Source organism: Bombina bombina, chromosome 11 (genome assembly GCF_027579735.1).
Source record: "Bombina bombina isolate aBomBom1 chromosome 11, aBomBom1.pri, whole genome shotgun sequence".
Classification (NCBI taxonomy): domain Eukaryota; kingdom Metazoa; phylum Chordata; class Amphibia; order Anura; family Bombinatoridae; genus Bombina; species Bombina bombina.
The window spans coordinates 6,097,797-6,123,229 of NC_069509.1; the positions used below are offsets into that span (position 1 = coordinate 6,097,797).

A 25,433-nucleotide genomic window follows, 5' to 3' on the forward strand; every position below is an offset into this window, starting at 1 on the left:
CACGTGACACTTCTCTCACCTTACCGTACAGACAGACAGACATATGAGAACCTCACGTGACACTTCTCTCACCTTACCGTACAGACAGACATATGAGAACCTCACGTGACACTTCTCTCACCTTACTGTACAGACAGACAGACATATGAGAACCTCACGTGACACGTCTCTCACCTTAATGTACAGACAGACAGACAGACATATGAGAACCTCACGTGACACTTCTCTCACCTTACTGTACAGACACACAGACATATGAGAACCTCACGTGACACTTCTCTCACCTTACTGTACAGACAGACAGACATATGGGAACCTCACGTGACACTTCTCTCACCTTACTGTACAGACAGACAGACATCTGAGAACCTCACGTGACACTTCTCTCACCTTACTGTACAGACAGACAGACATATGAGAACCTCACGTGACACTTCTCTCACCTTACTGTACAGACAGGACAGACATATGAGAACCTCACGTGACACTTCTCTCACCTTACTGTACAGACAGACAGACATCTGAGAACCTCACGTGACACTTCTCTCACCTTACTGTACAGACAGACAGACATCTGAGAACCTCACGTGACACTTCTCTCACCTTACTGTACAGACAGACAGACATATGAGAACCTCACGTGACACGTCTCTCACCTTAATGTACAGACAGACAGACAGACATATGAGAACCTCACGTGACACTTCTCTCACCTTACTGTACAGACAGACAGACATATGAGAACCTCACGTGACACTTCTCTCACCTTACTGTACAGACAGACATATGAGAACCTCACGTGACACTTCTCTCACCTTACCGTACAGACAGACATAGGAGAACCTCACGTGACACTTCTCTCACCTTACCGTACAGACAGACAGACATATGAGAACCTTCACGTGACACTTCTCTCACCTTACCGTACAGACAGACAGACATATGAGAACCTCACGTGACACTTCTCTCACCTTACCGTACAGACAGACAGACATATGAGAACCTCACGTGACACTTCTCTCACCTTACCGTACAGACAGACAGACATATGAGAACCTCACGTGACACTTCTCTCACCTTACTGTACAGACAGACAGACATATGAGAACCTCACGTGACACTTCTCTCACCTTACTGTACAGACAGACTATATGAGAACCTCACGTGACACTTCTCTCACCTTACCGTACAGACAGACATAGGAGAACCTCACGTGACACTTCTCTCACCTTACCGTACAGACAGACATATGAGAACCTCACGTGACACTTCTCTCACCTTACCGTACAGACAGACATATGAGAACCTCACGTGACACTTCTCTCACCTTACCGTACAGACAGACATAGGAGAACCTCACGTGACACTTCTCTCACCTTACCGTACAGACAGACATATGAGAACCTCACGTGACACTTCTCTCACCTTACCGTACAGACAGACATAGGAGAACCTCACGTGACACTTCTCTCACCTTACCGTACAGACAGACATAGGAGAACCTCACGTGACACTTCTCTCACCTTACCGTACAGACAGACATATGAGAACCTCACGTGACACTTCTCTCACCTTACGTACAGACAGACATAGGAGAACCTCACGTGACACTTCTCTCACCTTACTGTACAGACAGACAGACATATGAGAACCTCACGTGACCCTTCTCTCACCTTACCGTACAGACAGACATATGAGAACCTCACGTGACACTTCTCTCACCTTATCGTACAGACAGACATATGAGAACCTCACGTGACACTTCTCTCACCTTACCGTACAGACAGACATATGAGAACCTCACGTGACCCTTCTCTCACCTTACCGTACAGACAGACATAGGAGAACCTCACGTGACACTTCTCTCACCTTACTGTACAGACAGACAGACATATGAGAACCTCACGTGACACTTCTCTCACCCTTACTGTACAGACAGACAGGACATATGAGAACCTCACGTGACACTTCTCTCACCTTACCGTACAGACAGACATATGAGAACCTCACGTGACACTTCTCTCACCTTACCGTACAGACAGACATATGAGAACCTCACGTGACACTTCTCTCACCTTACCGTACAGACAGACATATGAGAACCTCACGTGACACTTCTCTCACCTTACCGTACAGACAGACATAGGAGAACCTCACGTGACACTTCTCTCACCTTACCGTACAGACAGACATATGAGAACCTCACGTGACACTTCTCTCACCTTACTGTACAGACAGACAGACATATGAGAACCTCACGTGACACTTCTCTCACCTTACTGTACAGACAGACAGACATATGAGAACCTCACGTGACCCTTCTCTCACCTTACCGTACAGACAGACATATGAGAACCTCACGTGACACTTCTCTCACCTTACCGTACAGACAGACATATGAGAACCTCACGTGACACTTCTCTCACCTTACTGTACAGACAGACATATGAGAACCTCACGTGACACGTCTCTCACCTTACCGTACAGACAGACATAGGAGAACCTCACGTGACACTTCTCTCACCTTACTGTACAGACAGACAGACATCTGAGAACCTCACGTGACACTTCTCTCACCTTACTGTACAGACAGACAGACATCTGAGAACCTCACGTGACACTTCTCTCACCTTACTGTACAGACAGACAGACATATGAGAACCTCACGTGACACGTCTCTCACCTTAATGTACAGACAGACAGACAGACATATGAGAACCTCACGTGACACTTCTCTCACCTTACTGTACAGACAGACAGACATATGAGAACCTCACGTGACACTTCTCTCACCTTACTGTACAGACAGACATATGAGAACCTCACGTGACACTTCTCTCACCTTACCGTACAGACAGACATATGAGAACCTCACGTGACACTTCTCTCACCTTACCGTACAGACAGACATATGAGAACCTCACGTGACACTTCTCTCACCTTACTGTACAGACAGACAGACATATGAGAACCTCACGTGACACTTCTCTCACCTTACTGTACAGACAGACATATGAGAACCTCACGTGACACTTCTCTCACCTTACCGTACAGACAGACATAGGAGAACCTCACGTGACACTTCTCTCACCTTACCGTACAGACAGACATATGAGAACCTCACGTGACACTTCTCTCACCTTACCGTACAGACAGACATAGGAGAACCTCACGTGACACTTCTCTCACCTTACCGTACAGACAGACATAGGAGAACCTCACGTGACACTTCTCTCACCTTACCGTACAGACAGACATATGAGAACCTCACGTGACACTTCTCTCACCTTACTGTACAGACAGACAGACATATGAGAACCTCACGTGACACTTCTCTCACCTTACTGTACAGACAGACAGACATATGAGAACCTCACGTGACACTTCTCTCACCTTACCGTACAGACAGACATAGGAGAACCTCACGTGACACTTCTCTCACCTTACCGTACAGACAGACATATGAGAACCTCACGTGACACTTCTCTCACCTTACTGTACAGACAGATATATGAGAACCTCACGTGACACGTCTCTCACCTTACTGTACAGACAGACATAGGAGAACCTCACGTGACACGTCTCTCACCTTACCGTACAGACAGACATAGGAGAACCTCACGTGACACTTCTCTCACCTTACCGTACAGACAGACATATGAGAACCTCACGTGACACGTCTCTCACCTTACTGTACAGACAGACAGACATATGAGAACCTCACGTGACACTTCTCTCACCTTACTGTACAGACAGACATATGAGAACCTCACGTGACACTTCTCTCACCTTACCGTACAGACAGACATATGAGAACCTCACGTGACACTTCTCTCACCTTACTGTACAGACAGATATATGAGAACCTCACGTGACACGTCTCTCACCTTACCGTACAGACAGACATAGGAGAACCTCACGTGACACTTCTCTCACCTTACTGTACAGACAGACAGACATCTGAGAACCTCACGTGACACTTCTCTCACCTTACTGTACAGACAGACAGACATCTGAGAACCTCACGTGACACTTCTCTCACCTTACCGTACAGACAGACATATGAGAACCTCACGTGACACTTCTCTCACCTTACCGTACAGACAGACAGACATATGAGAACCTCACGTGACACTTCTCTCACCTTACCGTACAGACAGACATATGAGAACCTCACGTGACACTTCTCTCACCTTACTGTACAGACAGACAGACATATGAGAACCTCACGTGACACGTCTCTCACCTTAATGTACAGACAGACAGACAGACATATGAGAACCTCACGTGACACTTCTCTCACCTTACTGTACAGACAGACAGACATATGAGAACCTCACGTGACACTTCTCTCACCTTACCGTACAGACAGACATAGGAGAACCTCACGTGACACTTCTCTCACCTTACCGTACAGACAGACATATGAGAACCTCACGTGACACTTCTCTCACCTTACTGTACAGACAGACAGACATATGAGAACCTCACGTGACACTTCTCTCACCTTACTGTACAGACAGACATATGAGAACCTCACGTGACACTTCTCTCACCTTACCGTACAGACAGACATAGGAGAACCTCACGTGACACTTCTCTCACCTTACCGTACAGACAGACATATGAGAACCTCACGTGACACTTCTCTCACCTTACCGTACAGACAGACATAGGAGAACCTCACGTGACACTTCTCTCACCTTACTGTACAGACAGACAGACATATGAGAACCTCATGTGACACTTCTCTCACCTTACTGTACAGACAGACATAGGAGAACCTCACGTGACACTTCTCTCACCTTACTGTACAGACAGACAGACATATGAGAACCTCACGTGACCCTTCTCTCACCTTACCGGACAGACAGACATATGAGAACCTCACGTGACACTTCTCTCACCTTATCGTACAGACAGACATATGAGAACCTCACGTGACACTTCTCTCACCTTACCGTACAGACAGACATATGAGAACCTCACGTGACACTTCTCTCACCTTACTGTACAGACACACAGACATATGAGAACCTCACGTGACACTTCTCTCACCTTACTGTACAGACAGACAGACATATGAGAACCTCACGTGACCCTTCTCTCACCTTACTGTACAGACAGACAGACATATGAGAACCTCACGTGACACTTCTCTCACCTTACTGTACAGACAGACAGACATATGAGAACCTCACGTGACCCTTCTCTCACCTTACTGTACAGACAGACAGACATATGAGAACCTCACGTGACACTTCTCTCACCTTACTGTACAGACAGACAGACATATGAGAACCTCACGTGACACTTCTCTCACCTTACTGTACAGACAGACAGACATATGAGAACCTCACGTGACACTTCTCTCACCTTACTGTACAGACAGACAGACATAGGAGAACTTCACGTGACACTTCTCTCACCTTATCGTACAGACAGACATATGAGAAACTCACGTGACACTTCTCTCACCTTACCGTACAGACACACATATGAGAACCTCACGTGACACTTCTCTCACCTTACCGTACAGACAGACATATGAGAACCTCACGTGACACTTCTCTCACCTTACCGAACAGACAGACATAGGAGAACCTCACGTGACACTTCTCTCACCTTACCGTACAGACAGACATAGGAGAACCTCACGTGACACTTCTCTCACCTTACCGTACAGACAGACATATGAGAACCTCACGTGACACTTCTCTCACCTTACTGTACAGACAGACATATGAGAACCTCACGTGACACTTCTCTCACCTTACTGTACAGACAGACAGACATATGAGAACCTCACGTGACACTTCTCTCACCTTACTGTACAGACAGACAGACATATGAGAACCTCACGTGACCCTTCTCTCACCTTACCGTACAGACAGACATATGAGAACCTCACGTGACACTTCTCTCACCTTACCGTACAGACAGACATATGAGAACCTCACGTGACACGTCTCTCACCTTACCGTACAGACAGACATAGGAGAACCTCACGTGACACTTCTCTCACCTTACTGAACAGACAGACAAAGACTCGTCCACTTCGTCTCCCCTCCTGATAGTGTGGGGCTGAGATGAGCACTGTGTCTGTAACAGAGTCGTCATTCAAGTCAGACACCATTAGTTCTGAACCAAAGTAAGATCCAACCTTAAGAGCGAGAGACACAGAGAGTATATCTGTAACCTATTGAGGATTATACTGTAAAGATTATCAATGAGTGAGAGACTACATGAGTGACACAGTGAGTACAGACTGTGTGTGTGAGACTACATGAGTGACACAGTGAGTACAGACTGTGTGTGTGTGAGACTACATGAGTGACACAGTGAGTACAGACTGAGTGTGTGAGACTACATGAGTGACACAGTGAGTACAGACTGTGTGTGTGTGAGACTACATGAGTGACACAGTGAGTACAGACTGTGTGTGTGTGTGAGACTACATGAGTGACAACAGTGAGTACAGACTGTGTGTGTGTGACTACATGAGTGACACAGTGAGTACAGACTGTGTGTGTGTGTGAGACTACATGAGTGACACAGTGAGTACAGACTGTGTGTGTGTGACTACATGAGTGACACAGTGAGTACAGACTGTGTGTGTGTGTGAGACTACATGAGTGACACAGTGAGTACAGACTGTGTGTGTGTGAGACTACATGAGTGACACAGTGAGTACAGACTGTGTGTGTGTGTGACTACATGAGTGACACAGTGAGTACAGACTGTGTGTGTGTGAGACTACATGAGTGACACAGTGAGTACAGACTATGTGTGTGAGACTACATGAGTGACACAGTGAGTACAGACTATGTGTGTGAGACTACATGAGTGACACAGTGAGTACAGACTGTGTGTGTGTGTGTGAGACTACATGAGTGACACAGTGAGTACAGACTGTGTGTGTGTGAGACTACATGAGTGACACAGTGAGTACAGACTATGTGTGTGTGAGACTACATGAGTGACACAGTGAGTGACACAGTGAGTACAGACTAGTGTGTTGAGACCTATCATGAGTGACACTGTGAGTACAGACTTGTGTGTGTGAGACTACATGAGTGACACAGTGAGTACAGACTGTGTGTGTGTGAGACTTACATGAGTGACACAGTGAGTACAGACTGTGTGAGTGTGTGACTACATGATGTCACAGTGAGTACAGACTGTGGTGTGTGTGTGAGACTACATGAGATGACACAGTGAGTACAGACTGTGTGTGTGTGAGACTACATGAGTGACACAGTGAGTACAGACTGTTGTGTGTGTGTGAGACTACATGAGTGACACAGTGAGTACAGACTGTGTGTGTGTGAGACTACACATGAGTGACACAGTGAGTACAGACTGTGTGTGTGTGAGACTACATGAGTGACACAGTGAGTACAGACTGTGTGTGTGAGACTAAAATAGAGACACAGTGAGTACAGACTGTGTGTGTGTGAGACTACATGAGTGACACAGTGAGTACAGACTGTGTGGTTGAGACCTACATGAGTGACACAGTGAGTACAGACTGTGTGTGTGTGAGACTACGATGAGTGACACAGTGAGTACAGACTGAGTGTGTGTTTTGTGAGACTCACATGAGTGACACAGTGCTTACAGACTGTGTGTGTGTGAGACTACATGAGTGACAACCAGTCGAGTACAGACTATGTGTGTGTGAGACTACGAATGAGTGACGCACAGTGGTAACCGACTGAGTGTGTGAGACGGTCATGAGTGACACAGTGAGTACATACTGGTGTGTGTGAGACTACAATGGAGTGACACAGTGAGAACAGACTGTGTGTGCTAAGGACTACATGAGTGACACAGTGAGTACAGACTGTGTGATGTTGAGACTACATTGAGGTGACACAGTGAGGTACCAGACTGTGTGTGTGAAGACGTACATGAGTGACACCATTGAGTACAGACTGTGTGTGGTCGTGAGACTACATGAGTGACACAGTGAGTACAGAATGTGTGTGTGTGAGACTACATGAGGTGACACGAGTGAGTACAGACTGTGTGTGTGTGTGTGAGACTACATGAGTGACACAGTGAGTACAGACTGTGTGTGGTGAGACTACATGAGTGACACAGTGAGTACAGACGTGTGTGTGTGAGACTACATGAGTGACACAGTGAGTACAGACTGTGTGTGTGTAGACTACATGAGTGACACAGTGAGTACAGACTGTGTGGTGTGTGAGACTACATGAGTGACACAGTGAGTACAGACTGTGTGTTGTGAGACTACATGAGTGACACAGTGAGTACAGACTGGGGTGTTGTGTGAGACTACATGAGTGACACAGTGAGTACAGACTGTGGTGTGTGAGACTACATGAGTGACACAGTGAGTACAGACTGTGTGTGTGTGAGACTACATGAGTGACACAGTGAGTACAGACTGTGTGTGTGTGAGACTACATGAGTGACACAGTGAGTACAGACTGTGTGTGTGTGAGATACATGAGTGACACAGTGAGTACAGACTGTGTGTGTGTGAGAACTACATGAGTGACAACAGTGAGTACAGCCTGTGTGTGTGGGAGACTACATGAGTGACACAGTGAGTACAGACTGTGTGCTGTGACGACTACTTGAGTGACCACAGGTGAGTACAGACGTGTGTGGTGAGACTACATGAGTGACACTTGAGTACAAGACTGTGTGGTGTGTGAGACTACATGAGTGACACAGTGAGTACAGACTGTGTGTGTGAGACAACATGAGTGACACAGTGAGTACAGACTGTGTGTGTGTGAGACTACATGAGTGACACAGTGAGTACAGACTGTGTGTGTGTGAGACTACATGAGTGACACAGTGAGTACAGACTGTGTGTGTGTGAGACTACATGAGTGACACCAGTGAGTACAGACTGGTGTGTGTGTGTGTGAGACTCATGAGTGACACAGTGAGTACAGACTGTGTGTGTGGTTAGACTACATGAGTGACACAGTGAGTACAGACTGTGTGTGTGTGTGAGACTACATGAGTGACACAGTGATACAGACTGGTGTGTGTGTGAGACTACATGAGTGGACACAGTGAGTACAGACTGTGTGTGTGTTGAGAGCTACATGAGTGACACAGTGAGTACAGACTGTGTGTGTGTGAGACTACATGAGTGACACAGTGAGTACAGACTGTGTGTGTGTGAGACTACACTGAGTGACACAGTGAGTACAGACTGGTGTGTGTGAGACTACATGAGTGACACAGTGAGTACAGACTGTGTGTGTGAGACTACATGAGTGACACAGTGAGTACAGACTGTGTGTGTGTGTTGTGTGACTACATGATGACACAGTGATACAGACTGTGTGTGTGTGAGACTACATGAGTGACATAGTGAGTACAGACTGTGTGTGTGAGACTACATGAGTGACACAGTGAGTACAGACTGTGTGTGTGTGTGTGTGACTACATGAGTGACACAGTGAGTACAGACTGTGTGTGTGTGAGACTACATGAGTGACACAGTGAGTACAGACTGTGTGTGTGAGACTACATGAGTGACACAGTGAGTACAGACTGTGTGTGTGTGAGACTACATGAGTGACACAGTGAGTACAGACTGTGTGTGTGTGAGACTACATGAGTGACACAGTGAGTACAGACTGTGTGTGTGTGAGACTACATGAGTGACACAGTGAGTACAGACTGTGTGTGTGTGACTACACGAGTGACACAGTGAGTACAGACTGTGTGTGTGAGACTACATGAGTGACACAGTGAGTACAGACTGTGTGTGTGTGAGACTACATGAGTGACACACTGAGTACAGACTGTGTGTGTGTGAGACTACATGAGTGACACAGTGAGTACAGACTGTGTGTGTGTGTGACTACATGAGTGACACAGTGAGTACAGACTGTGTGTGTGTGAGACTACATGAGTGACACAGTGAGTACAGACTGTGTGTGTGTGTGAGACTACATGAGTGACACAGTGAGTACAGACTGTGTGTGTGTGAGACTACATGAGTGACACAGTGAGTACAGACTGTGTGGGTGTGAGACTACATGAGTGACACAGTGAGTACAGACTGTGTGTGTGTGTGAGACTACATGAGTGACACAGTGAGTACAGACTGTGTGTGTGTGAGACTACATGAGTGACACAGTGAGTACAGACTGTGTGTGTGTGTGAGACTACATGAGTGACACAGTGAGTACAGACTGTGTGTGTGTGAGACTACATGAGTGACACAGTGAGTACAGACTGTGTGTGTGTGACTACATGAGTGACACAGTGAGTACAGACTGTGTGTGTGAGACTACATGAGTGACACAGTGAGTACAGACTGTGTGTGTGTGACTACATGAGTGACACAGTGAGTACAGACTGTGTGTGTGTGAGACTACATGAGTGACACAGTGAGTACAGACTGTGTGTGTGTGACTACATGAGTGACACAGTGAGTACAGACTGTGTGTGTGTGAGACTACATGAGTGACACAGTGAGTACAGACTGTGTGTGTGAGACTACATGAGTGACACAGTGAGTACAGACTTTGTGTGTGAGACTACATGAGTGACACAGTGAGTACAGACTGTGTGAGACTACATGAGTTGACACAGTGAGTACAGACTGGTGTTGTGAGACTACATGAGTGACACAGTGAGTACAGACTGTGTGTGTATGAGACTACATGAGTGACACAGTGAGTACAGACTGTGTGTGTGTGTGAGACTACATGAGTGACACAGTGAGTACAGACTGTGTGTGTGTGAGACTACATGAGTGACACAGTGAGTACAGACTGTGTGTGTGTGAGACTACATGAGTGACACAGTGAGTACAGACTGTGTGTGTGTGAGACTACATGAGTGACAAGTGAGTACAGACTGTGTGTGTGTGAGACTACATGAGTGACACAGTGAGTACAGACTGTGTGTGGTGAGACTACATGAGTGACACAGTGAGTACAGACTGTGTGTGTGTGAGACTACATGAGTGACACAGTGAGTACAGACTGTGTGTGTGAGACTACATGAGTGACACAGTGAGTACAGACTGTGTGTGTGTGAGACTACATGAGTGACACAGTGAGTACAGACTGTGTGTGTGCTGTGTGAGACTAACTGATGTGACACAGTGAGTACAGACTGTGTGTTGTGTGAGACTACATGAGTGACACAGTGAGTACAGGACTGTGTGGTGTGTGTGAGACTAACATGAGTGACACAGTGAGTACAGCACCGTGTGTGTGAGTGAGACTACTATGAGGTGAACACAGTGAGTACAGGACTGTGTGTGGTGTGAGGACTACATGAGTGACACAGTGAGTACAGACTGTGTGTGTGTTGAGAACTACATGAGTGACACAGTGAGTACAGATGCCAACGTGTGTGTGTGAGACTACATAGAGTGACACAGTGAGTACAGACTGTGTGTGTGTGTGACTACATGAGTGACACAGTGAGTACAGACTGTGGGCGCACGTGTGTGTGACTACATGAGTGACACGAGAGTGTACAGACTGATGTGTGTGTGTGGAGACTACATGAGTGACCACCAGTGAGCTACAGACTGTGTGTGTGTGAGACTACATGAGTGACACAGTGAGTACAGACTGTGTGTGTGTGACTACACGAGTGACACAGTGAGTACAGACTGTGTGTGTGAGACTACAAGTGACACAGAGAGTACAGACTGTGTGTGTGTGAGACTACATGAGTGACACAGTGAGTACAGACTATGTTTGTGTGAGACTACATGAGTGACACAGTGAGTACAGACTGTGTGTGTGAGACTACATGAGTGACACAGTGAGTACAGACTGTGTGTGTGTGTGTGAGACTACATGAGTGACACAGTGAGTACAGACTGTGTGTGTGTGAGACTACATGAGTGACACAGTGAGTACAGTCTGTGTGTGTGTGAGACTACATGAGTGACACAGTGAGTACAGACTGTGTGTGTGTGAGACTACATGAGTGACACAGTGAGTACAGACTGTGTGTGTGAGACTACATGAGTGACACAGTGAGTACAGACTGTGTGTGTGAGACTACATGAGTGACACAGTGAGTACAGACTGTGTGTGTGAGACTACATGAGTGACACAGTGAGTACAGACTGTGTGTTGAGAACTACATGAGTGACACAGTGAGTACAGACTGTGTGTGTGTGTGAGACTACATGAGTGACACAGTGAGTACAGACTGTGTGTGTGACTACATGAGTGACACAGTGAGTCCAGACTGTGTGTGTGTGAGACTACATGAGTGACACAGTGAGTACAGACTGTGTGTGTATGTGAGACTACATGAGTGACACAGTGAGTACAGACTGTGTGTGTGTGAGACTACATGAGTGACACAGTGAGTACAGACTGTGTGTGTGAGACTACATGAGTGACACAGTGAGTACAGACTGTGTGTGTGACTACATGAGTGACACAGTGAGTACAGACTGTGTGTGTGAGAGACTACATGAGTGACACAGTGAGTACAGACTGTGTGTGAGACTACATGAGTGACACAGTGAGTACAGACTGTGTGTGTGTGAGACTACATGAGTGACACAGTGAGTACAGACTGTGTGTGTGAGACTACATGAGTGACACAGTGAGTACAGACTGTGTGTGTGTGTGACTACATGAGTGACACAGTGAGTACAGACTGTGTGTGTGACTACATGAGTGACACAGTGAGTACAGACTGTGTGTGTGTGAGACTACATGAGTGACACAGTGAGTACAGACTGTGTGTGTGTGAGACTACATGAGTGACACAGTGAGTACAGACTATGTGTGTGTGTGACTACATGAGTGACACAGTGAGTACAGACTGTGTGTGTGTGTGAGACTACATGAGTGACACAGTGAGTACAGACTGTGTGTGTGTGTGTGTGACTACATGAGTGACACAGTGAGTACAGACTGTGTGTGTGTGAGACTACATGAGTGACACAGTGAGTACAGACTGTGTGTGTGTGAGACTACATGAGTGACACAGTGAGTACAGACTGTGTGAGACTACATGAGTGACACAGTGAGTACAGACTGTGTGTGTGTGAGACTACATGTGTGACACAGTGAGTACAGACTGTGTGTGTATGAGACTACATGAGTGACACAGTGAGTACAGACTGTGTGTGTGTGTGAGACTACATGAGTGACACAGTGAGTACAGACTGTGTGAGACTACATGAGTGACACAGTGAGTACAGACTGTGTGTGTGTGAGACTACATGAGTGACACAGTGAGTACAGACTGTGTGTGTGTGAGACTACATGAGTGACACAGTGAGTACAGACTGTGTGTGTGTGAGACTACATGAGTGACACAGTGAGTACAGACTGTGTGTGTGTGAGACTACATGAGTGACACAGTGAGTACAGACTGTGTGTGTGTGAGACTACATGAGTGACACAGTGAGTACAGACTGAGTGTGTGAGACTACATGAGTGACACAGTGAGTACAGACTGTGTGTGTGTGAGACTACATGAGTGACACAGTGAGTACAGACTGTGTGTGTGTGAGACTACATGAGTGACACAGTGAGTACAGACTGTGTGTGTGTGACTACATGAGTGACACAGTGAGTACAGACTGTGTGTGTGTGTGTGAGACTACATGAGTGACACAGTGAGTACAGACTGTGTGTGTGTGAGACTACATGAGTGACACAGTGAGTACAGACTGTGTGTGTGAGACTACATGAGTGACACAGTGAGTACAGACTGTGTGTGTGTGTGAGACTACATGAGTGACACAGTGAGTACAGACTGTGTGTGTGAGACTACATGAGTGACACAGTGAGTACAGACTGTGTGTGTGTGACTACATGAGTGACACAGTGAGTACAGACTGTGTGTGTGTGAGACTACATGAGTGACACAGAGAGTACAGACTGTGTGTGTGTGTGTGAGACTACATGAGTGACACAGTGAGTACAGACTGTGTGTGTGTGAGACAACATGAGTGACACAGTGAGTACAGACTGTGTGTGTGTGAGACTACATGAGTGACACAGTGAGTACAGACTGTGTGTTGTGAGACTACATGAGTGACACAGTGAGTACAGACTGTGTGTGTGTGAGACTACATGAGTGACACAGTGAGTACAGACTGTGTGTGTGTGAGACTACATGAGTGACACAGTGAGTACAGACTGTGTGTGTGTGAGACTACATGAGTGACACAGTGAGTACAGACTGTGTGTGTGAGACTACATGAGTGACACAGTGAGTACAGACTGTGTGTGTGTGAGACTACATGAGTGACACAGTGAGTACAGACTGTGTGTGTGAGACTACATGAGTGACACAGTGAGTACAGACTGTGTGTGTGTGAGACTACATGAGTGACACAGTGAGTACAGACTGTGTGTGTGAGAGACTACATGAGTGACACAGTGAGTACAGACTGTGTGTGTGAGACTACATGAGTGACACAGTGAGTACAGACTGTGTGTGTGTGAGACTACATGAGTGATACAGTGAGTACAGACTGTGTGTGTGTGTGAGACTACATGAGTGACACAGTGAGTACAGACTGTGTGTGTGAGACTACATGAGTGACACAGTGAGTACAGACTGTGTGTGTGTGAGACTACATGAGTGACACAGTGAGTACAGACTGTGTGTGTGTGTGACTACATGAGTGACACAGTGAGTACAGACTGTGTGTGAGACTACATGAGTGACACAGTGAGTACAGACTGTGTGTGTGTGAGACTACATGAGTGACACAGTGAGTACAGACTGTGTGTTTGTGAGACTACATGAGTGACACAGTGAGTACAGACTGTGTGTGTGAGACTACATGAGTGACACAGTGAGTACAGACTGTGTGTGTGAGACTACATGAGTGACACAGTGAGTACAGACGTGTGTGTGTAGACTACATGAGTGACACAGTGAGTACAGACTGTGTGTGTGAGACTACATGAGTGACACAGTGAGTACAGACTGTGTGTGTGAGACTACATGAGTGACACAGTGAGTACAGACTGTGTGTGTGAGACTACATGAGTGACACAGTGAGTACAGACTGTGTGTGTGTGAGACTACATGAGTGACACAGTGAGTACAGACTGTGTGTGTGAGACTACATGAGTGACACAGTGAGTACAGACTGTGTGTGTGTGAGACTACATGAGTGACACAGTGAGTACAGACTGTGTGTTTGTGAGACTACATGAGTGACACAGTGAGTACAGACTGTGTGTGTGTGAGACTACATGAGTGACACAGTGAGTACAGACTGTGTGTTGTGAGACTACATGAGTGACACAGTGAGTACAGACTGTGTGTGTGTGAGACTACATGAGTGACACAGTGAGTACAGACTGTGTGTGTGTGAGACTACATGAGTGACACAGTGAGTACAGACTGTGTTGTGTGTGAGACTACATGAGTGACACAGTGAGTACAGACTGTGTGTGTGTGAGACTACATGAGTGACACAGTGAGTACAGACTGTGTGTGTGTGAGACTACATGTGACACAGTGAGTACAGACTGTGTGTGTGTGAGACTACATGAGTGACACAGTGAGTACAGACTGTGTGTGTGAGACTACATGAGTGACACAGTGAGTACAGACTGTGTGTGTGTGAGACTACATGAGTGACACAGTGAGTACAGACTGTGTGTGAGACTACATGAGTGACACAGTGAGTACAGACTGTGTGTGTGAGACTACATGAGTGACACAGTGAGTACAGACTGTGTGTGTGTGAGACTACATGAGTGACACAGTGAGTACAGACTGTGTGTGTGTGAGACTACATGAGTGACACAGTGAGTACAGACTGTGTGTGTGTGAGACTACATGAGTGACACAGTGAGTACAGACTCTGTGTGTGTGAGACTACATGAGTGACACAGTGAGTACAGACTGTGTGTGTGTGAGACACATGAGTGACTCAGTGAGTACAGACTGTGTGTGAGACTACTGAGTGACACAGTGAGTACAGACTGTGTGTGAGACTACATGAGTGACACAGTGAGTACAGACTGTGTGTGTGTGAGACTACATGAGTGACACAGTGAGTACAGACAGTGTGTGTGTGACTACATGAGTGACACAGTGAGTACAAGACTGTGTGTGTGTGAGACTACATGAGTGACACAGTGAGTACAGACTGTGTGTGTGTGTGAGACTACATGAGTGACACAGTGAGTACAGACTGTGTGTGTGTAGACTACATGAGTGACACAGAGAGTACAGACTGTGTGTGAGACTACATGAGTGACACAGTGAGTACAGACTGTGTGTGTGTGAGACTACATGAGTGACACAGTGAGTACAGACTGTGTGTGTGAGACTACATGAGTGACACAGTGAGTACAGACTGTGTGTGAGACTACATGAGTGACACAGTGAGTACAGACTGTGTGTGTGTGAGACTACATGATGACACAGTGAGTACAGACTGTGTTGTGTGAGACTACATGAGTGACACAGTGAGTACAGACTGTGTGTGAGACTTCATGAGTGACACAGTGAGTACAGACTGTGTGTGTGTGACTACATGAGTGACACAGTGAGTACAGACTGTGTGTGTGAGACTACATGAGTGACACAGTGAGTACAGACTGTGTGTGTGTGAGACTACATGAGTGACACAGTGTAGGACAGACTGTGTGTGTGTGAGACTACATGAGTGACACAGTGAGTACAGACTGTGTGTGTGTGAGACTACATGAGTGACACAGTAAGTACAGACTGTGTGTGTGTGAGACTACATGAGTGACACAGTGAGTACAGACTGTGTGTGTGTGAGACTACATGAGTGACACAGTGAGTACAGACTGTGTGTGTGTGAGACTACATGAGTGACACAGTGAGTACAGACTGTGTGTGTGTGAGACTACATGAGTGACACAGTGAGTACAGACTGTGGTGTGTGTGAGACTACATGAGTGACACAGTGAGTACAGACTGTGTGTGTGAGACTACATGAGTGACACAGTGAGTACAGACTGTGTGTGTGTGAGACTACATGAGTGACACAGTGAGTACAGACTGTGTGTGTGAGACTACATGAGTGACACAGTGAGTACAGACTGTGTTTGTGAGACTACATGAGTGACACAGTGAGTACAGACTGTGTGTGTGAGACTACATGAGTGACACAGTGAGTACAGACTGTGTGTGTGTGAGACTACATGAGTGACACAGTGAGTACAGACTGTGTGTGTGTGAGACTACATGAGTGACACAGTGAGTACAGACTGTGTGTGTGAGACTACATGAGTGACACAGTGAGTACAGACTGTGGTGTGTGAGACTACATGAGTGACACAGTGAGTACAGACTGTGTGTGTGTGAGACTACATGAGTGACACAGTGAGTACAGACTGTGTGTGTGTGAGACTACATGAGTGACACAGTGAGTACAGACTGTGTGTGTGTGAGACTACATGAGTGACACAGTGAGTACAGTGTGTGTGTGAGACTACATGAGTGACACAGTGAGTACAGTCTGTGTGTGTGTGAGACTACATGAGTGACACAGTGAGTACAGACTGTGTGTGTGACTACATGAGTGACACAGTGAGTACAGACTGAGTGTGTGTGAGACTACATGAGTGACACAGTGAGTACAGACTGTGTGTGTGTGAGACTACATGAGTGACACAGTGAGTACAGACTGTGTGTGTGTGAGACTACATGAGTGACACAGTGAGTACAGACTGTGTGTGTGTGAGACTACATGAGTGACACAGTGAGTACAGACTGTGTGTGTGAGACTACATGAGTGACACAGTGAGTACAGACTGTGTGTGTGGTGAGACTACATGAGTGACACAGTGAGTACAGACTGTGTGTGTGTGAGACTACATGAGTGGACACAGTGAGTACAGACTGTGTGAGTGAGACTACATGAGTGACACAGTGTGTACAGACTGTGTGTGGTGTGAGACTACATGAGTGACACAGTGAGTACAGACTGTGTGTGTGTGTGAGACTACATGAGTGGACACAGTGAGTACAGACTGTGTGTGTGTGAGACTACATGAGTGACACAGTGAGTACAGACTGTGTGTGTGTGAGACTACATGAGTGACACAGTGAGTACAGACTGTGTGACTGTGTGTGTGAGACTACATGAGTGACACAGTGAGTACAGACTGTGTGTGTGTGAGACTACATGAGTGACACAGTGAGTACAGACTGTGTGTGTGTGAGACTACATGAGTGACACAGTGAGTACAGACTGTGTGTGGTGTGAGACTACATGATTGACACAGTGAGTACAGACTGTGTGTGTGTGAGACTACATGAGTGACACAGTGAGTACAGACTGTGTGTGTGTGTGAGACTTACGATGAGTGACACAGTGAGTACAGACTGTGTGTGTGTGTGAGACTACATGAGTGACACAGTGGAGTACAGGGACTGTGTGTGTGGTGAACTACATTGAGTGACACAGTGAGTACAGACCTGTGGTGTGAGACTACATGAGTGACACAGTGAGTACAGACCTGTGTGTGTGTGAGGGACTACATGAGTGACACAGTGAGTACAGACTGTGTGTGTGTGTGAGACTACATGAGTGACACATTGAGTACAGACTGTGTGTTGTGTGGAGACTACAATGAGTGACACAGTGAGTACAGACTGAGTGTGTGTGAGACTACATGAGTGACACAGTGAGTACAGACTGTGTGTGTGTGAGACTACATGAGTGACACAGAGAGTACAGACTGTGTGTGTGTGTGAGACTACATGAGTGACACAGTGAGTACAGACTGTGTGTGTGTGAGACTACATGAGTGACACAGTGAGTACAGACTGTGTGTGTGAGACTACATGAGTGACACAGTGAGTACAGACTATGTGTGTGAGACTACATGAGTGACACAGTGAGTACAGACTGTGTGTGTGTGACTACATGAGTGACACAGTGAGTACAGACTGTGTGTGTGTGACTACATGAGTGACACAGTGAGTACAGACTGTGTGTGTGTGAGACTACATGAGTGATACAGTGAGTACAGACTGTGTGTGTGTGTGAGACTACATGAGTGACACAGTGAGTACAGACTGTGTGTGTGTGAGACTACATGATGACACAGTGAGTACAGACTGTGTGTGTGTGAGACTACATGAGTGACACAGTGAGTACAGACTGTGTGTGTGTGAGACTACATGAGTGACACAGTGAGTACACGACTGTGTGTGTGTGTGAGACTACATGAGTGACACAGTGAGTACAGACTGTGTGTGTGTGAGACTACATGAGTTGACACAGTGAGTACAGACTGTGGTGTGTGTGAGACTACATGAGGACACAGTGAGTACAGATGTGTGTGTTGAGAGACTCCATGAGTGACACAGTGAGGTACAGACTGTGTGTGTGAGACTACATGAGTGACACAGTGAGTACAGACTGTGTGTGTGAGACTACATGAGTGACACAGTGAGTACAGACTGATGTGTTGGTGTGTGACTACTTGAGTGACACAGTGAGTACAGACTGTGTGTGTTGTGAGACTACATGAGTGACACAGTGAGTACAGACTGTGGTGTGTGTGAGACTACATGAGTGACACAGTGAGTACAGACTGTTTGTGTGTGAGACTACATGAGTGACACAGTGAGTACAGACTGTGGTGTGTGTGAGACTACATGAGTGACACAGTGAGTACAGACTGGTGTGTTTGTGAGACTACATGAGTGACACAGTGAGAACAGACTGTGTGGTGTGAGACTACATGAGTGACACACTGAGTACAGACTTGTGTGTGTGTGAGACTACATGAGATGACCACAGTGAGTACAGACTGTGTTGTGTGTGAGACTACATGATTGACCACAAGTGTAGTACAGACTGGTGTGTGTGTGACTACATGAGTGACACAGTGAGTACAAGACTTGTGTGTGTGTAGACTACATGAGTGACACAGTGGAGTACAGACTGGGTGCGGTGTGAGACTGACATGAGTGACACAGTGAGGTACAGACTGTGTGTGTGGTGAGACTACATGAGTGACACAGTGAGTACAGACTGTGTGGGTGTGTGAGACTACATGAGTGACACAGTGAGTACAGACTATGTGTGTGTGTGACTACATGAGTGACACAGTGAGTACAGTCTGTGTGTGTGTGTGTGTGTGACTACATGAGTGACACAGTGAGTACAGACTGTGTGTGTGTGTGTGTGTGACTACATGAGTGACACAGTGAGTACAGACTGTGTGTGTGTGAGACTACATGAGTGACACAGTGAGTACAGACTATGTGTGTGTGTGAGACTACATGAGTGACACAGTGAGTACAGACTGTGTGTGTGTGAGACTACATGAGTGACACAGTGAGTACAGACTGTGTGTGTGTGAGACTACATGAGTGACACAGTGAGTACAGACTGTGTGTGTGAGACTACATGAGTGACACAGTGAGTACAGACTGTGTGTGTTGTGAGACTACATGAGTGACACAGTGAGTACAGACTGTGTGTGTGTGAGACTACATGAGTGACACAGTGAGTACAGACTGTGTGGTGTGAGACTACATGAGTGACACAGTGAGTACAGACTGTGTGTGTGAGACTACATGAGTGACACAGTGAGTACAGACTGTGTGTGTGTGAGACTACATGATGACACAGTGAGTACAACTGTGTGTGTGTGAGACTACATGAGTGACACTGTGAGTACAGACTGTGTGTGTGTGTGAGACTACATGAGTGACACAGTGAGTACAGACTGTGTGAGACTACATGAGTGACACAGTGAGTACAGACTGTGTGTGTGTGAGACTACATGTGTGACACAGTGAGTACAGACTGTGTGTGTATGAGACTACATGAGTGACACAGTGAGTACAGACTGTGTGTGTGAGACTACATGAGTGACACAGTGAGTACAGACTGTGTGAGACTACATGAGTGACACAGTGAGTACAGACTGTGTGTGTGTGAGACTACATGAGTGACACAGTGAGTACAGACTGTGTGTGTGAGACTACATGAGTGACACAGTGAGTACAGACTGTGTGTGTGTGTGAGACTACATGAGTGACACAGTGAGTACAGACTGTGTGTGTGTGAGACTACATGAGTGACACAGTGAGTACAGACTGTGTGTGTGAGAGACTACATGAGTGACACAGTGAGTACAGACTGTGTGTGAGACTACATGAGTGACACAGTGAGTACAGACGTGTGTGTGTTGTGAGACTACATGAGTGACACAGTGAGTACAGACTGTGTGTGTGTGAGACTACATGAGTGACACAGTGAGTACAGACTGGTGTGTGAGACTACATGAGTGACACAGTGAGTACAGACTGTGTGTGGGTGAGACTACATGAGTGACACAGTGAGTACAGACTGTGTGTGTGTGAGACTACATGAGTGACACAGTGAGTACAGACTGTGTGTGTGAGACTACATGAGTGACACAGTGAGTACAGACTGTGTGTGTGAGACTACATGAGTGACACAGTGAGTACAGACTGTGTGTGTGTGAGACTACATGAGTGATACAGTGAGTACAGACTGTGTGTGTGTGAGACTACATGAGTGACACAGTGAGTACAGACTGTGTGTGTGTGTGACTACATGAGTGACACAGTGAGTACAGACTGTGTGTGTGTGTGTGAGACTACATGAGTGACACAGTGAGTACAGACTGTGTGTGTGAGACTACATGAGTGACACAGTGAGTACAGACTGTGTGTGTGTGAGACTACATGAGTGACACAGTGAGTACAGACTGTGTGTGTGAGACTACATGAGTGACACAGTGAGTACAGACTGTGTATGTGAGACTACATGAGTGACACAGTGAGTACAGACTGTGTGTGAGAGACTACATGAGTGACACAGTGAGTACAGACTGTGTGTGTGAGACTACATGAGTGACACAGTGAGTACAGACTGTGTGTGTGAGACTACATGAGTGACACAGTGAGTACAGACTGTGTGTGTGAGACTACATGAGTGACACAGTGAGTACAGACTGTGTGTGTGAGACTACATGAGTGACACAGTGAGTACAGACTGTGTGTGTGAGACTACATGAGTGACACAGTGAGTACAGACTGTGTGGTGTGTGAGACTACATGAGTGACACAGTGAGTACAGACTGTGTGTTGTGAGACTACATGAGTGACACAGTGAGTACAGACTGTGTGTGTGAGACTACAAGTGACACAGTGAGTACAGACTGTGTGTGTGTGAGACTACATGAGTGACACAGTGAGTACAGACTGTGTGTGTGTGAGACTACATGAGTGACACAGTGAGTACAGACTGTGTGTGTGAGACTACATGATGACACAGTGAGTACAGACTGTGTGTGTGAGACTACATGATGACACAGTGAGTACAGACTGTGTGTGTGTGAGACTACATGAGTGACACAGTGAGTACAGACTGTGTGTGTGAGACTACATGAGTGACACAGTGAGTACAGACTGTGTGTGTGAGACTACATGAGTGACACAGTGAGTACAGACTGTGTGTGTGTGTGAACTACATGAGTGACACACAGTGAGTACAGACTGTGTGTGTGTGTGAGACTACATGAGTGACACAGTGAGTACAGACGTGTGTGTGTGTGAGACTACATGAGTGACTCAGTGAGTACAGACTGTGTGTGTGAGAACATGAGTGACACAGTGAGTACAGACTGTGTGTGTGAGACTACATGATGACACAGTGAGTACAGACTGTGTGTTGAGACTACATGAGTGACACAGTGAGTACAGACTGTGTGTGTGTGAGACTACAGAGTGACACAGTGAGTACAGACTGTGTGTGGTAGACTACATGAGTGACACAGTGAGTACAGACTGTGTGTTGTGAGACTACATGAGTGACACAGTGAGTACAGACTGTGTGTGTGAGACTACATGAGTGACACAGTGAGTACAGACTGTGTGTGTGTGAGACTACATGAGTGACACAGTGAGAACAGACTGTGTGTGTGTGAGACTACAAGAGTGACACAGTGAGTACAGACTGTGTGTGTGAGACTACATGAGTGACACAGAGAGTACAGACTGTGTGTGTGAGACTACATGAGTGACACAGTGAGTACAGACTGTGTGTGTGTGTGACTACATGAGTGACACAGTGAGTACAGACTGTGTGTGTGTGAGACTACATGAGTGACACAGTGAGTACAGACTGTGTGTGTGTGAGACTACATGAGTGACCAGTGAGTACAGACTGGTGTGTGTGTGAGACTACATGAGTGACACAGTGAGTACAGACTGTTGTGTGTGAGACTACATGAGTGACACAGTGAGTACAGACTGAGTGTGTGAGACTACATGAGTGACACAGTAGAGTACAGACTGTGTGTGTGTGACTACATGAGTGACACAGTGAGTACAGACTGTGTGTGTGTGAGACTACATGAGTGAGCACAGTGAGTACAGACTGTGTGTGTGTGAGACTACATGAGTGAGCACAGTGAGTACAGACTGTGTGTGTGTGACTACATGAGTGAGCACAGTGAGTACAGACTGTGTGTGTGTGAGACTACATGAGGTGACACAGTGAGTACAGACTGTGTGTGTGTGAGACTACATGAGTGACACAGTGAGTACAGACTGTGTGTGTGTGAGACTACATGAGTGACACAGTGAGTACAGACTGTGTGTGTGTGAGACTACATGAGTGACACAGTGATAACAGACTGTGTGTGTGTGAGACTACATGAGTGACACAGTGAGTACAGACTGTGTGTGTGTGAGACTACATGAGTGACACAGTGAGTACAGACTGTTGTTTTTTTGGGTTGTGGGGTTTGTGAGACTACATGAGTGACACAGTGAGTACAGACTGTGTGTGTGTGAGACTACATTAGGTGACATCAGTGAGTACAGACTGTGTGTGTGTGAGACTACATGAGTGACACAGTGAGTACTAGACTGGTGGTGTGTGTGACTACACCGATTGACACAGTGAGGATACTAGACTGTGTGTGTCGTGAGACTACATGAGTGACACAGTGAGTACAGACGTGTGGTGTGAGACTACATGAGTTGACACAGTGAGTACGAGACTGTGTGTTGTAGACTACATGAGTATGACACAGTTGAGTACAGACTGGTGGTGTGTGAGACTACATGAGTGACACAGTGAGTACAGACTGTGTGTGTGTGGGGTGAGACTACATGGAGTGACACAGTGAGTGACAGACTGTGTGGTGTGTGAGACTACATGAGTGGACACAGTGAGTACTGACTGGGGTGTGTGTGTGTGAGACTACATGAGTGACACAGTGAGTACAGACTGTGTGTGTGTGTGAGACTACATGAGTGACACAGTGAGTACAGACTGTGTGTGTGTGTGAGACTACATGAGTGACACAGTGAGTACAGACTGTGTGTGTGTGAGACTACATGAGTGACACAGTGAGTACAGACTGTGTGTGTGAGACTACATGAGTGACACAGTGAGTACAGACTGTGTGTGTGTGTGAGACTACATGAGTGACACAGTGAGTACAGACTGTGTGTGTGAGACTACATGAGTGACACAGTGAGTACAGACTGTGTGTGTGAGACTACATGAGTGACACAGTGAGTACAGACTGTGTGTGTGTGAGACTACATGAGTGACACAGTGAGTACAGACTGTGTGTGTGAGACTACATGAGTGACACAGTGAGTACAGACTGTGTGTGTGTGAGACTACATGAGTGACACAGTGAGTACAGACTGTGTGTGTGTGTGTGAGACTACATGAGTGACACAGTGAGTACAGACTGTGTGTGTGTGAGACTACATGAGTGACACAGTGAGTACAGACTGTGTGTGTGTGTGTGACTACATGAGTGACACAGTGAGTACAGACTGTGTGTGTGTGAGACTACATGAGTGACACAGTGAGTACAGACTGTGTGTGTGTGTGTGAGACTACATGAGTGACACAGTGAGTACAGACTGTGTGTGTGTGAGACTACATGAGTGACACAGTGAGTACAGTGTGTGTGTGTGAGACTACATGAGTGACACAGTGAGTACAGACTGTGTGTGTGTGTGTGAGACTACATGAGTGACACAGTGAGTACAGACTGTGTGTGTGTGTGAGACAACATGAGTGACACAGTGAGTACAGACTGTGTGTGTGTGTGAGACTACATGAGTGACACAGTGAGTACAGACTGTGTGTGTGAGACTACATGAGTGACACAGTGAGTACAGACTGTGTGTGTGTGAGACTACATGAGTGACACAGTGAGTACAGACTGTGTGTGTGTGAGACTACATGAGTGACACAGTGAGTACAGACTGTGGTTGTGAGACTACATGAGTGACACAGTGAGTACAGACTGTGTGTGTGTGAGACTACATGAGTGACACAGTGATACAGAGTTGTGTGTGTGAGACTACATGAGTGACACAGTGAGTACAGACTGTGTGTGTGTGAGACTACATGAGTGACACAGTGAGTACAGACTGTGTGTGTGTGAGACTACATGAGTGACACAGTG

At 46.5% G+C, this 25,433-nt stretch overlaps 1 protein-coding gene across 1 annotated transcript in view; it reads right to left on the bottom strand.

The window, feature by feature from the left end:
* The window catches only part of ITGAL (integrin subunit alpha L), a 450,284-nt gene that overhangs the window by 168,824 nt on the left and 256,027 nt on the right, over positions 1-25,433 (bottom strand). Inside the window, exon 13 of the mRNA XM_053695200.1 lies at positions 6,026-6,163. Within this exon, the coding sequence (XP_053551175.1) occupies positions 6,026-6,163 (138 nt within the window). The remainder of the gene's footprint in view (positions 1-6,025; positions 6,164-25,433) is intronic.